Source organism: Cyanistes caeruleus, chromosome 2 (genome assembly GCF_971803275.1).
Source record: "Cyanistes caeruleus chromosome 2, bCyaCae1.hap1.1, whole genome shotgun sequence".
NCBI lineage: Eukaryota > Metazoa > Chordata > Aves > Passeriformes > Paridae > Cyanistes > Cyanistes caeruleus.
The window spans coordinates 2,585,681-2,601,914 of NC_141702.1; the positions used below are offsets into that span (position 1 = coordinate 2,585,681).

General features: G+C 42.0%; 1 protein-coding gene across 5 annotated transcripts in view; it reads right to left on the minus strand.

Annotated features, from left to right (window-relative positions):
* Positions 1-16,234, minus strand: part of KIF13B (kinesin family member 13B) — a 118,350-nt gene that overhangs the window by 68,545 nt on the left and 33,571 nt on the right. For 3 of the 5 annotated variants that reach the window (XM_086875477.1, XM_086875475.1, XM_086875480.1), the window contains exons 3-4: positions 2,582-2,597; positions 1,044-1,104 (exon numbers count right to left, since the gene is read on the minus strand). In XM_086875477.1, the coding sequence (XP_086731603.1) occupies positions 1,044-1,104; positions 2,582-2,597 (77 nt within the window). The remainder of the gene's footprint in view (positions 1-1,043; positions 1,105-2,581; positions 2,598-16,234) is intronic. The other 2 variants (XM_086875476.1, XM_086875479.1) reach the window with 2 other exon arrangements.

Genomic DNA, 16,234 nt, shown 5'->3' on the forward strand with positions numbered 1-16,234 from the left:
GTAACTACTTGAACAAAACCTATTTTCAGAATTAATTTCACAACCAGGAAAACTCAAGCCTGAACAAGGCATGACAGAACTTGATGGACTGAAAAGTCCTCTCAAATAATTTTCCTTTAAGCTCTTCCTTTCTCTCACTAAAGTTCCTATCTTTACAGGCAAATCCATGCTAAATTCCCCATCAAAAGCAGCAAGAGCTGTGCCAGGCTCAGCTGGGGTAACAATTCCACTGTATAACAGACCAAAATATCAGTTATATAGGCACCAGTGTTAGTTTGAGGAACAAAGTATGTAATATTCTTATGTAATTTGTATGGCTGAAAGCTTTTCATGTTTTTCTCAGTGGCCTGGTACGTTGTTATTCAATAGTTATTTGTCAAAGAAATTAAAATTAAAATGTGTACGTGTCTTTTTCTTAAATTTTTATAAAATCATTGTTAACAAGTTCAACTCATCCCAAATTTTAAAGGGTAACAGCTCTGAAAGGAATAAATTACAGGATAATTCCAAATACATTTCATATTCTACCATAACTATATGCCAAAATGCATTATAATAATACACAGAAAACTTTGAATTGAATACATTACACATTCTCACTAAAGCATCTGAATTCACGTACACTTAAATGAAGTTAGGCTTTTAATGTTCCTTTATTAGGTTTTACTATGATGCCAAACTCCCATCAGCACTGAAAAACATGAAATCACATATAACAGTGTTCCTCAAAATAAATAAATGGATCTGACACATTTAAAATGATGGAGCAGTACTTTAAAAAAAACTGTAAATGGGAGTCAAACATCGTTGTGCTGAGTTTCTCAACTCTCTGCAGTGCAAAGGGCTGTCAGTGCCCATTGCTGTTGTCATCTGTAGAGAAAAGAAGCTGGAATGATTGAAGATTTCCCTTTTCCTTTTGACAGCAGCCACTCATAGAGGGGGCAGCACTTTGTGCCATATGGCCGGTGCCCTGCAGCCAAGGGCTGTATTTTAATCAGATCATTCCCACTTGGAGACAACCAAGCCACAGAAAATATTATTACCTGCATATTTTTCTTTGACAGATTCATCCATAGACCAAAAGCAGTGATCATATGCAAACACCTGCAGGGGAACAAGCAGGACACCTTACAACAGCTGCTGCCAAATCCAACACGTTATTCACATTCTGAACTCAACATACATTCCCACTGAATTCCTCATTTTCTAGGAGTTTGAAGCCTAAACAAACACTTCATTTTCCTCTATGCTTTTATTTGTTTCTATTTGTTCCTTTTTGTGCCAACCCAACTCCCCTCTCTCCATGTGCCAACCCAGTGGATGTCAAGGACCTCTCTATTTCTCCCTCCAAACCCATCCTTGCAATTCATTTTTCACCAGAGTTTCTCTTTTGCAAACTGACAGATGTCCTCTAGCTCTTTCTGCCTCCCATCTCCCCGTGCCTCTTGTCTGCATAAATTAAAAACAAGCCTTGGGGTAGGAAGCTCTTCCCATACAAGAGGAGTAGGTATTTTTATTTACATTCCATGATAAACCAAAGCAGCCATCAAAGTCTAATATTTGCAAAGAATAATAGAAAGCAAACCAGCTTTATCATTAAAAGAGCAGCACTGTAATATTTTTGATAGAAAACTTTCAATTTTGCCATAAATCCATTGAAAGCTCCACAGGCACCTTTCATCCTGACAGATAACCTGAAATAATACAATGTATATTTTGGGATGTTTGCAAAAACAGCTCCCCTGGGTATGTATCTGCAAGGAAAAATATTAATTAGGGAAATGTCTGACCTACATTCACACAGATGAAATTTATTCTGTAGGATGTAGGAAAAGGGAAGTGCAACGTGGGGCTCTCTGGCTGTGGATTTCCCCTCTAAGCTTAATGGAAGCTGCTTTTTCCCCTTTGGATGTCCTGCATTGTAATCTTGCTGACTACCATCATTTATCAAAATGCTTAACATAGCAAAATCCTTGAAATTTAAATAACTTTTCTTCAAAAATACATTGTTTCCCCCCTACTGTGCTGATGTACCAGCATCAACAGATAAAGTAGTTATTTTATAACCTCTGAGGAAACAACAACTTGTGTATTAAAAATTAAGGTGCTCCTTTTTTTTTTTTTTTGCCTTTGAATTCATTTTACAGCTAAACATATTATTAAAGCATCCCAAGCCTTCAGAACATTAAGTAAACCACCACTGGCTGCATGAGCACATCCATGGAGCTGAACCCTGATATTCCAGGGCAGAGTCTTCAGAACAAGTGCGAAGTCACGGGACCATAAAAAACAAAATGAGTTTGCTTTAACACAAATACCAGAAAACGCTTTTAAAAAGCCCACAAAGAACAAATATCCTCCATTCAGAGGCTGCAGTGCTGAGTGTGGATGTTCTCATTTGTTCCTCTGACTCATTTCTTGGCACGGGCTGTACAGAGCATTTCTGCAGCAAGGAGATGCTTCGAGTTTCTTACTCAGCAGCTGATCAGCGACAGCGCTCTGCAAAACGCTTTTAATATCTGGATAACCCAAGAGTGAGCAAGGGAAAGGACAACTCTCACACACTGGTAGAAGCCCTTACCTTTGGGTGAGTCCTGCTGTTCCCCAATGCATCAGGAATGGAAAGGATTTGGTACAAGGTCAGGGGAAGAGAAAAGAAAGACAAAAGAAGAACAAGGACCGTTAGTTGTAGTGATTTTAGCTTAATTGTGCTATCATTAATCATTGGAATGCACTGTATTTAAAAAGTTAATTTCTTTCTTCAGAGTTCTCCTTGCTTACAGATTCTAAGTAATTTTATAAACACTTTTAGGGGCAAGATTTGAGATACTGCTCAGAATTGATTTAAAATTCAAAGCCCATGATTTTCCTCAAGCTGCACCTCTTCCTCACTCTCTCACAGGTTTATTTTTCTTGTGACACCTCTCTCTCTTTCTGGGTGTCACTGCCTCTTAAAAACAAAGCACCCAAGCAACATAAAAATTTCCAAAACCACTTGAACAGGAACTTCAGGAGTGTTATTCAAGAGGAAATTTCAGAGTCCAGCCCCTGGGCTTGCCCAACCCAGCTCTCTCTGGTTGCTGGGACAGCAGAGCAAACATTTGCCTCCCCAAAAGAATGAGCAGAGAACAGCAATTCCTCTACTCTGTTATGTGCAGAATTTAAAAGTTTGGGGGTTTTTGTTTGTTTGTTTTTAAGCAAGTACAAAATTACTGGAGTGACCTTTAAAACACCAGTTGATGACTGCAGGTTATGCAGCCTCCCCACATCAGAGGAAAAGCAGTAAATACACAACAAGCCACTGATATTCCCCTTGTCCTGGACCTTCCAGATGACATTAGGAAACTCTTGACATCAGCAATGAGTAAAGTCTTGTGACAAGCAACACTGATTTCTTTTGAGCAGAGCAGAGGAAAGACATGGGAGCCATACAGGATTACCCTCACAGCTCCTGCTGCTCACAGGGCTGGAGAAGCGAGTTTAAAAATAGTCATTTCTGAGCACTGTCTCTCAAAAACTATTATTTATTATGCAAATCCATCACCTCTTTTTACTCGTGCCTGGATCTGCTCTGTCTATCTGTTTGACAGAACAGGAATGACAGGCACTTGGGAGAGCAGGATGATTATTTAAGTCAAGGTCACCCCGTGTCACGGGGTCATCCGAGTCAGCAATGACAACACAACCCCTCTGCCATCTGGGTTAGATGAAATAAAGGCTCTCCCCATGTCCTTGGCAGTGAGTTTGGTGTGGACTCTTGGCTGTTGCTCCTGGGTGGATTTTACTGAGGGAAACTCCTTCACTGACTGGGGCTCTGATCCAGACACAGGAGACTCCAGAGAGCCCCTCTGGATCCTTCTCAGAGAGACACAGGAGCATCTTCATGGCTCTCTGTGCTCTGAAATGCTCATGGAGCACTTTGCTGCAGAACCTCACTGGAAACTGCTTTTAGGGAAGCTCTGCTTATATATTTAATTACTATTCCTACAAGAACTTTCTCCTTGTAAAACAAAGGGAACAGCAAGCCTGGATTCATGAGTTTAGCACTCAGAGATGTGACACTGCCCTGCTCACATTCCCCAGCCCAATTCCAAGGCAGGATTATATTGCAACAACCCAGCTGATCTGCCCAGCCCTCAATATAGGGCATATTATTGAGTATTTGGGTTAAAGCAGCCATAAGGATATAAACTGAGAAGTTCTACCACAGATACAATTTTAAGAGGATGGATTACACGGGGCTATGTATCATCAAGCTTAACTTAAGACCTTTAGTCTGAACTAAGTATCTCATTTTCTGAAGGGCTGCACAAACACAGAAACCCAGGTCTTGGGTCTTGTTTAATCCAAACGTGAGGGAACAGAAGCCCCACAAAACCCAGCATGCAGCATTTGGGATACAGCACAGCTATACACAGGGCTGCAGCTTGTTTGATGTACTTTTGACCACAAAGAGAATAAATGGGACAAATGTTTCCCCAAGGAAAGCATTAAGGGTGCAGCCTGCATCACACAGCATTGTTCTGTGCACATATGAGCCCATTAATGCTGCAGCTGCGTGCTGGGCCCAGAAACCCATGAAAAGATTTTTAGCCTGATTCAAAATCCCTTGGGAAATGAATAGATGGGGAAATAGAGCACCCCCAGCAGCCTGGCTGGCTGCAAGGACACACTGGGAGTGCTGGGTGTTCACACCCAAGTGCTCCCGTCCATCCCAGAGGTAAGGAAAAGGTGAATACCAAAAACAGCATCACCCACCAAGCAGGGAAAAATCTCCTATGACAAAACCCACACGTCAGGAACACGTGCAAAGAACGAGGAGGTGACTTTCTCCCTCTATTCTGCTCTTGTCAGACCCCACCTGGAATGCTGAATGCAGTTCTGGTGTCCCCAACATGGGAAGGACATGGAACTGGTGGAGCAAATCCAGAGGAGACCACGAGGTCCATAAGAGGACTGGAGCACCTCCCCTGAGGAGACAGGCTGGGGAATTTTGGGCTGCTCATCCTGGAAAAGGTTGTGTGGAGACCTCACAGCACCTTCCAGTGTCTGAAGGGTGACAGGGAAGCTGGAGAGGGACTGTTCATCAGGAACTGGAGTGACAGGACAAGGGAGAATGGGTTCAGAGTGGAAGAGGAGAAATTTAGGTTAGATATGTGATATGTGGAAGGAATAATTCCTTAAGGCTCTGGCACAGAGAAGCTTCCAGGGATGAAGCAGCCACAGCTGCCTTGGACAATCTGTGCCAGGGCCTTCCCACCCTCACAGCCAGGAAATCCTTCCCAATATCCCATCTGGGAGTGGGAAACCATTCCCTGTGTCCTGTCCCTCCGTCCCCAGCTCCCTCTCCATCCCCAAGGATGCTGCCATTCCGAGGTAGCTCCTTGTCTCACAGCCAGAAATTCACATCTATCTCGGACAAAGCAGAAGCATCCAAGGCAGGGAGGGAAAACTTATCTTTTAGCCACTGAAGGATGTCACTGAGATGCTTCCAGCTACTTGTTTTCACTTGTAACCAGTCTGACAGGAATTCGCCAGCTCCCTTCTTTTATCTCTTCTCAGCTCCGTGTCAAACAGAAGTTAGGGGAATCTAATGTATCTAATTTAATTCTAAAATTAAAGAAGGAAGACTACTCTGAAACAACATCCTACATTTAACAGCATTTTATCTGTTGCAGGAAATTGCAATGAGATGATCTTTAAGGCCTTTTCCAACTCAAATCATTCTGTGATTTCATGAATATATCTGCTGTTTTGAGAGTGAACGAAGACATGGAGCTTTGGTAATAATAATTTCTGTTTAAGTACAATTGTTACACAATGTAAATATGTCCTGATCAAGCTTCTTAATGAGGACACACTTGCTTTTCTGTGAACATTCTGGTGGTTCCACAGATCTCAAGCACAATGGAAAAACATGAATAAAATCAGAGCAAGTCCCAGCTGGGACCATCAGTGTATGTGCAATACCATGAGTGCTTCTGTTTTTTTAACAGAATAATTAAATTACATACTCCATCAATTACATATTCAAACACAATAAACTGTTCAACCACAGTTATGAGTGGCATTTTAATAACACCTACTTTTTCCATGTTCACAAGGGGATGGAAGGTTCAGTAGGCTTTGGTGTATTTCAGAATGTGCAAATGTTGAGGGGGCAAACACCCCAGCAAAGGAGCAGAGGTGAAGCCTGGCTGGAGAGAGGAGAGCTCAGCCCTTATCTCTTCTGTCTGGATGACCCCACAGCTCTGAGATAGCAGCCAGCTGGCAAATCAGCACATGCTCTAAATCAGTCACAGCACATCTCACTTCTTGTCTAAATCAGAAAGAGGCAGATGGGGCAAAGGGAGGAGAAAGGTGGGAGGTGGCAAGGCAAGAAGCAGGGAAAAGAGCTCCAGGAGCTCTAGGACAGGAGCTGACATGCCAGCCATGGGTTTTCTTCTCCATATTTTTTTTGAAAATGAACATTTCCTGTGGCAACAGCAACTGCAACAACATCCAGACTGTACACCTGAGTGATACTGCCAAGTGGCACAAGGCTATGCTGGATTTATGGAATTGAAACATAACATTTTGTCATTGTCAGAAGCTTCTGGACTGGCAAAATGTAATAGAAGCTTGAGGGTTAGAAAAAAGAAAGAAGGAGGCAACAATTCCAACTATGAATCAGGAAAGTCTCAGCAAATCTCTCCAGAAATTCTTATTGCTTTCCACTTTCAATCTTCCATAAGCATTGCAAAAACAACCATATCAAATTCCAATGTAATCAGTGCTACTTTATGCCCTTCAGCAGAAACTGTCCAGCATAAGCTCTAGAAAGCAACTAAAAATGCCACTAGAAAAAGAAACTGATGGGGAAATGCTCCTTGGTGTTTACAAGTGAAAAGGTGTCAGTGTCTCCCAGAGATTACTCTGGAAGGCCACATCTTTATGTTCCCAGCTGGCTTAAAAAAGTATTATTATTATTAAAAATAAAGTTTATATGATGTGTAACAGTAATTTACTTTTTGGATCCAGTCATTCTGGGATTTTATTAATCAGTTTTTGCAGACAGAAGCTGTACAATAACTCTCCTAGGTTCTGGCAGACACAACAGCATCATTTACCAATATTCCATGAAATCAAAGAACTAAGTTGGGCAGTTTGTCATCCCCTCAAATCTTTCCTTCCTTTCTTTCCTTGGTGAAGTACGGCTCAAAATAGCACTGGTATGGAAAACCCTGAAGCACAATTCCTTTTGTGGCTCCTGTTCAGTGTTTTCATGGAATCACAGAAGGATCTGGATTGGAAAGGACCTTTTAAAGATCATCCTGTTGCAATCCTGTGCCCCTGGCAGTGATATCTTCCACTGGAATGAAAGGTGTTTTCCCTTGTTCTTTCTCACTCACCTGCTATGAGCTTCTCTACTAAACACAGCAGAGCCAGGAGCACCTCAGGAACATTAAATATCCAGTTCCCAGCACTTCAGCACAGAGCTTTGCTAAGCAAACGAGGCTCTGTTCAAAGAGCAGTGGGTTAAAACAGAATGGATTTCATGGTCTGAAGGGTTTCTCAAAAAAACTCATCCTCAAACAAGGCTTTCAAGTCTTGAGGGTTCCCAGGCTCCCCAGGGAATGGTGACATTCCCAAAGCAGCCAGAGCTCCAGGGGTGCTTGGAGAACACTCTCAGGGATGCCCAGGGTGGGGATGTTGGGGTGTCTGTGCAGGGCCAGGGGCTGGACTGGATGAATCCCTTCCAGCTCAGGATTTTCTATCATTTTATAACCCCTGACTATCTCAGAGGGCAAATATTGGGTGTAGAACAGTGGAATTCCGAAGGAAGTGCTCTCATTGCCTCAGCAATAGACACCTGCCTGGACAGGAGATGGGATTTAACAACCCACAGTCTTTTATTCTTTTATTTATTTACAATTTCCAAGCTTCCCTATCCTTCACTGTAATACAGAACCTTCCTAGAGTGGAGAAGCTGATAAGTGGTGCACAATTACTCAAGAGATCCAGCACAAGCAAGTCTCAAGGCCTTGCAGCATATGCAAAGGAGGCACAAAAAATAAATATATATACATATATATATATATATCAGAAAGATCTTGGATTTGTTTGAAGTTTGGCAGCCCAGTTATCTTTCTGAAGCAGATCCTTTAATTGGGAGCTTGTGTGGGTTTTGGGTTTTTTCCTGTATGAATAATGGACTCAGAATTAAGTATTTTGAAGAGCCAGCACTGCACTGGTCAGTTTTATTGTTTAAATTTCAGCTGCAGAATTTCTTTCATGGCATGAAAAAGCTATGAAATAAATGAAATTTTTTCATGAAATTTCACCAGCCAATGGTGAAATAAAACGTAGAGAATGGATTTAATAATTCTACTAACACAGACATAACTGAAAGACAGTAGTAGGACAGCTGATAACAAAAATTAGAATTCTTTGAGAAGCTGTTTCCTTTCCTTCTGCCTTTCAGAAGAATATAACTTGCAATCCATTTTGCTGCTGCCAGGTATGTACAATGAGAAGAAAAGTCAACTAAATCAAGTCTGATCACTTCAAGCTTATCCTAGGATACTTAGAAATCCATTTTCACAGAATATTTCAGACTGTAAAATGCCTAAGGTGTTTGGTTTCACAACTGTTGAACAATTTATAAATATTTTTATCCCATTTTTTACATGCAGACCAAGTGGTATCAGAATGCTGAGGCCCACCAAACTCCAATTTATGATGATGTCCTGCTATTATTATTTTTCTTACAGTCTCATTTTTACTTCCACAGCAATACTGAGTCCTTTGGGAGAAAACCACACTGCCCTGTTTGATCAAAAGATTGTTCTGCAATCAGAAACAGCCTCTTTAAAACAAAATCCCCAAATACATTAAAAAAAAAACCAAACAACAACCTGTGAAAGAGCGTACACGGTTCAAAGCCTAAACTTGTGTAGCTAAAAGGAACAAAGGTGACCACTGTTCCTTGGAAAATTCCTCCAGTGCTCCAGGGCATTCCAGGCGTAGTTGGCTTGGTGGTTACTTAGTTTCTACTGACAAAACTAATTTTTGCCAGCTCACTCAAACAATAAAAAATAAAAAAAAACCTACAAAAAGAAAAAAAAAACCACCAAAAACAAAACAAAAAACCACCCCAAGAACTCGGGTTGAGCAGCAGCTTTGTGGTTTTGTGTTATTTTGTACTTGGAGCTAAATTTTCTGTATTGTTGGTACAATAATCTGCTTAGTCCTGACCACATTCAAGCAGAGCATGGATCCCATAAAGCTGGTGTTATGACTAGGGGATTACAACTTTATCCTTTTGTTTGTAAATACTCAGATGTCAGGATACTATTGTGCTCTAGAGAATGTCTGGTGAACAGCCAGTCCCCAAACTTTCAGTTACTATTGTGAATTACTGTATTTTTTAATGAAGTGGGCTGTCCCTACCTTTTTATAACCATGTGAGGGAGGGAAAAAGCCTCCTTAGGACGTGGCAGCTTTTTAACCCCTCCAGGGGATCCCAAATGGAAAACAATGGCAGGTGGAGCAGCGTGTACAGGAAAATGTACAATATATGGTGATCTTGTTCTACACATCAACAAACTCAGCACTCACACCCAGGACAACCTTTAGCCAGGCCACTGGCATGCAGGATTAAACCAGAATGATCTCCTGGGCACTATGGAAAGCAAAAGATTGTAACTGAAAGGAAATTAATCCTTGAAAGGGTATTTCAAGAACTCATGTCCACCAAGAGTGGGTATTCCACCTTTAGTAGATCACCCAGTGGTATTATTGAATCCATAAACTCATTAGAGCCTCTACCTTAAACCAGTTTGAGCCTGAGTTTGTCTGATCTTGAAAACACAAATGCAACAAACAGAATCACTTTGAAAGGGAGCTGATTTTCACATGGACTCTGCAATATTAACACAAGTGTGTGCATCCAATATCCCTTGAAGAAAGAAGAATCCTAGAACAGTCTGGGTTAGATGGATCCTTAAGTCTCATCCAGTTCCACCCCTGCCATGGGCAGGGACATCTTCCACTATCCCAGATTTCTGCAAGCCCTGTCCAACCTGGCCTTGGACACTTCCAGGGATCCAGGGGCAGCCACAGCAACTTGTTCCAGGGCCTCACCACCCTCACAGGGAAGAATGTATTCCCTAAAATCTTCTTCAGTCCCTCTCTGCTTCAAACATGGAAGAGAAAAGGAGAAAAAGTGACATTTGCAAAAGAGACAAAGGGATCCACAGCCATGCAGGCTCCAGAGCAGCCCAGAAGCTCTTCACCCTCACATTAATCAATCAGTGCACACTAAGGCAATTACTGCAAGGACTCTTCAACTCAGGGAAACAAATGCCTCAGCAGGAGCATTCAGAAAATGTTGGTAATGTTTTCTATTTCTTTTAAATTGGCACTAACTCCCTCCAAGCACAAATGTGTAGAAGAGGCGTCTCTGAGTACTTGCTAATTCCCCATCTACTCTCCTACTGAATTACCAACACCATGAGGCAGCTCTGTACTCCTAACACCTGACAGTCGATATTTTCTGACATCCCCAGAGAACTTTCAGTCATTTATCCTCATGACTGTCCAGGCAATTTGTGTTAGACAATCATAGATGCAACCTGGGAGACACCTTCCAGCCCCGAGGCCTAAATAAGAAGTTAAATTGCTTCCTTCACTTTATTTTTTTGGTTCCACTCGTCTGCCTTGTCCTCCAGTGGAGATTACCACCCTCCTCTCTTTGGACTTGGTTCTCCAGCTTCTTTAGCACATCCACCAAGCATTAAGCAGGAAATGTCTGAAGTGGCAGCAGTTCAAAAGGGAACATCGTTGTGGCCACATTTTGTAAATAAATCAATCTTAATGGTGCATTTTGTGCACGCTCTCAGGGCATTTACAAGCTTGGGAAATTCACTGGTACAGCAGCCAGTCATTTCCTGAATTTAGATGTAATTTTAGCACCTCTGGATCTCCAGCTGATGAAGAGGGCACATGCACAGTGCCAAAATTTGTAGTTCAGAGTCATTTTTGGTACCTCCAGAACCAGATGGCTGCTAAGCACAGTGTTACTGTCATGTGGTAAAGTCTATTCATGGCCTGTTTTGGATCCAGCTCTAAGGGATTCGAGCAGTATTTAAAATACAAACACACTGGAACCACAAATGATGTTGGTCTAATGGTGGATGGGGAGGAGGGAGAAGATAAGAGCTGTAGGCAAGAAGGGTTGGTCATTAGCATAAAAAAGCGATTTGTCTTGGCTCCACTGTTCAGTAACCAATTTCCTCACATCAGCACATCCACATTCCAGGACCACAGTGATAACCCAGAGGCTGTTGCACGAGATCTGGGTACTCTCAACCCAAACACATCCAAGGAGCCTGGCAGGTGAAAGAACAGCGTAACTCATGTGAACCACGCTGCAAACAAGAATAGCAGCTTGTCAAGGCACTGGCATCTCGAAAACAGCACTTCAACAAAAGCCTGACATGCACTAGAAGCCTCAAACAAGCAGCTAGAGTAAAATTAGTGGTTCTCAAAAAAGAATGATGTCATGCTGTCCTTTGCTCTTCCCAAGAGCAGAGACTCTGCACCCTCCCTGTTCAACCCTTTCAATGCTGTCTATATTCCTCCAAACCACTAAAGACAACCTGACTGACAGCGTGGAGATAAGGAAGCAGGCAGCAATCAATATCCTTATCACCATCCCTGGAGAGATCTAGCAGATGCAGGGATGTGCTGCTTAGGGACATGTTTTAATGCTGGGCTAATGGTTGGACTCCATGATTTTAAAGGTCTTTTCCAACCTTAATAATTTTACAATTCTATTATTCCAATTCCTTCCCAATACCCCATCTAACTCCAGAAATCTTACTACAGGAGCAGCTGGCATGAGGAAATAAATATAAACTTTGCCCCAAAGAAAGAACTGCTTTCCAGGGTAACATTTTTGAGCCAAGCTCTCTTCTGGCTGACCTAGAAAAGCAATCCTTATCCTCAGTATATCACTCCAATCAGCTGTTTGAACTTCCCAGCACAAGGATGAGAAATAAGCTATAATTGACCTGTTTGCTGGAAAGCAAAGGGAAAATACAGCATATTATGAAAATTACAGGCAAGCCTTCACCATGACAGCTCAGCTCCAATGTCTTTGCATCTGCCCTGCTAATGGCTCCAGACTGCTGCAAAAAATGTCAGAGTGCTCTAGGCAGAATTAAGTATTTGCTTAAACATAGAATTGCATTGAAGTGAACAGATCTGCATTGAGAACTTGTTCTGAAGACAAAATATAGTATCTTTGGAGTGAGAAGGAAAGAGAGAAATAGAGATTTTTTTCATTATTTGGCAGAAAAAGCACAATTACTTCTTCCTAAATAGGTGTTCCTAATTCACTGTAACATTCCTCTGCACCCTAAACTTCCCAAATTCATCTTTTGGCCACATGATGAACCTACCCATCTGCTTTTGTCTGTTCTTCTCCCTCCCACCTCAGCAAATGGCTGTGGTCATTTTTAAGTGCAGGAAATATTTTTGTGACCCATTCTTGAGTCAACACACTACAGAACTATTTCAAAGCCCTGCAGTTCTTTCATGCCCATTGTGCTCCAACTGAAAGCTCTCACTTGGGCAATCAGATAATCCTGAAGAATTTAGTAAGGAAGGTAATTCTGAATACACTTTTATTCCTTACTTCTTGTTCCAATGATGGGATTCTTTCACTAAACACTTGTATCAACACCCAGCACCCCAAAAACCAGCGTGGCAGCTGCTGAAGGGTTTGTTCATTACTGCTGCTGAGTTATTCATGCTGGAGAAAACAGGATCAGGAACAGGCATTAGCAGATGAGTGTGACTGGTGGGACCAAGTGCAGGAGCTACAACGTCAAGAGTGCAAAACCACCTGGCCCCAAATTAATTCAGAAGTGAATTAGCTGGAAAAGGCACTGAAACTGGGCTTGGTGAAGCTACACACCATTTTTGGCTGACAAACATTCTTCCAGAGACTGTGGCCTGCAGGGATGTAAGGAGCAATCAGGGATTAAGTTATCATTTCATGTTCTGGCAGCAGAACGCAGATATTAAACAAGGTGAAACACGCACCGTGCACCATCACGTATCCCTTTCAGCCAAGTAAATTGTGTCAGACTAAATCCCACCATGTACTTTCCTGCCAGCCAATCTCCTGGGCCTGGATCCTGGCCAGAGACTCGCTGGCTTTTGCCAACCCTCATGTTGTCCCAGGGCAGGGCAGAGAAGTGTTTGCAAGGAGGATGCAATTCCCACCCTCCGGCAGACTGCTGGGAGACTGCTCCCAGTGCTCCAGGATTAGATTAGGTTTCTAAAAAGTGCAAACACGAGTCCTCTGGTCTATCACCAACTTTTATCACATATTTTTGCAGTGCCTGAGAAATTACACTCTGCAAGTTGCCGGCAGATTTTCCAAGGGAGTTCAGGTAAAACCCAAGAGCTCCGGCAGCAAATTCTTCCCCAGCAGCCTCAAAGCACCTACAAGCCAAGGTCAGAGTTGCTGCTGAAAGTGCCACAGCTGCCAACCAGATTTCCTCCTGCCTCACTCTTATCCCTAATTACTTCTAAGAGCTTCTCACAAGCAACAGCCATGGATTCGCTTCCTGTGCTGCTCTTATTCCCAGAGCTGTTTATCACCCCAGTATGCTTTCTCTTTTGAAATCCCTTTCAACACCTCTCCCTCAAACAAAAACAGAAAAAAAAAAACCCAAAACCCAAAAGGAGACTTAAACCCTTCCATAACGCTGTTTCTGGAGCAGAAGCTGTTTATGGTTGTAGATATTTAAGTAAAAGTCCTTTTCAGGACCTTACACATGTGCTGGGTTACATTCAGTTCAGGCCAATTAAAAGTTCATTGTATGGTTGAGTGTTCTTTACTGCACAAATGCAGCTCTGTGGCTCTTTAGTACCTTCCTCTCACTTGGACAATATAAAGGGTCTGAAAATAGGGAAAGTAACCAACAGAACAGGGAATCACAAAGCTGGATAACAAGAAATGCTGTGTGCCCCAGGGCTGTGTGTGAACGAGTCATGTAGTCACTGAGAACAGAATTTTAGGATGGTTTGGAAGGGACTTTTTAAAGGTCATCTCATTCCAACCCTGCAGGGACATCTTCCACTATCCCAGGTTGCTCCAAGCTCCATCTCCAGCCTGGCCTTGGATACTTCCAGGGATCCCGGGGCAGCCACAGCTTCTCTGGGCACCCTGTGCCAGGGCCTCAGCACCTCTTTTAAAAAACCCTCTTAGATCTAATCTAAAATGAATTTGCTCCAGCTGCAGGACAGATCTAATGCTGTAAATTCAATGCTCCAAAGCTTTTTCTAGACTAAAGCATCTACAGTGTCCTTCCTGGATGAGGACAACAGTTGTTTGGCTTTTCTGTGAATGTCACCATAATAAATTGGTTTTATAGGAAGTCCTAGTGAACAGAGAAATCCATCACCCAGAAACTGGAACCTCTGTGCTGATTCCCATTGCCACGAAATGATTAATATAAAATGGATACTTGGGCATTGAGGAAAATATCTAAATATATCTATTCTCATCACTGACCATGTGCTATAGCCCTGCAAAAATACTGTCACCAGTTAATTCTGCCAAAAAAGCAATGTAATTAAAGAGAGAAAAACTTCTAAGAACCAAGAAAAGCAATTACAATTCCCTGCTGGAATCTGAGGGAATTTCTTGCTCATACTTCTAAATTCTTCACCTAAAAGTGGAATTATAGAATCATAAAGGTCAGAGAAGAGCATCAAGTCCAACTGTGAACCAGCAGCACCACCATGGTCACCACTAAACCATGTCCCAGGTGCCACATCCAGACTTTTTTGAACATTCCCATGGATGGTGATTCCAGCACTGCACTGAGCACCCTGTTCCAATGCTTGACAACCCTTTCCACAAAGAAATTTTTCTTAATGTCTGATCTAAACCTCCCTTGGCACAATCTGAGATCATTTCCTCTCATCCTGTCACTTGTTACCCGGGAGGAGAGACTGACCCCCCTGCAACTCGTCATGCAGTTGTGCACTTTTGCAACCCTTAAAAATAATCTACCATTGCTACAATACCAGGATTATAGTAAATTTTGTATCATTTCTTCATGAGGGAAACACAGCCTTTGCTCCACATGAGTTCTGCTCATTTGGGGCACAACACTCTCTGAAGAAAGTTGAAATTCTAGAAGCATAAAAACCTAAAACAAGATAGAAAAATCAACTCCAATCCAAAATTTGAACTAATGATTACCTCCTCACACCATTCTTTCATCCCACAGTAGCCACCAGCACCAGACATTTGCTGGCAGCTGATTTCACTTTAAACTTCTCTTTTCCAAAGATCTCTCTCAAAGACAAATTCTCATATGTGCCATGTGGAAAACAGTTTTGTGTTTTGTGGTCTCAGTGATTAAATAGTGTGATAGTTCACATACACAGCAAAGGAGCCATTAATTTCCCTGAAAAAAAACCCAAAAACACCTAAAGGTGATACCAAATAAACTTGCCAGCTGCTGATGCCAAGTTTGCATTGCAGAGAAGTTATTTTTAGCCTGCAAAGTGTGGGCTACACAGCAAGTTGCTGGTATTCATAAACAGGGATGGGATGTGAGGCTTTCATGTGCACTGAACAGAGCCAAAGGATGTTTCCTGCTGAATTCTAACTTTGAACTCCCAGGCTGCCTGCTGCTTGTCTCTTCTGGCTGAAAAATATTTTGCTTTTAGATTCAACTTGTTGCCTGCTTGACTGTGCTTCATATGGCACAGCACATGCAAAAGCACTTCTTGCGACACTATCATGATTTAGCACTGAGCACAGCAGTTCCCTAAAACAAGAATAAAAGCAGATGTCTACTTGTAGCTTGAGAATCTCTTTTAATTATTTTAAACACACACATCACCAAGAAATGCATTGTTTTTGCTACTGCTAAATGAAATTTGGAGGTTAGAAAGGTGCCCAACAATACCTTCTGCTCATCCTGAATTACAAAGAGCAGCTGTGGATATCTGTGTTGATGAACAGGCAGGTATTGGAATTTTATCAGATAAACAGGACTGGCTTACTCTCAATCTGAAGCAACTGCTCTTATAATCACCCATACTTTATTCTTCTAAATCCAAAAGACATCAGACCACTTTGAGAAGCTGGAAGCCAAATACTGAATTGAATTAAAGAGTATACCTCTAATGCTCAACACACAGCTCTTCATACAGAATG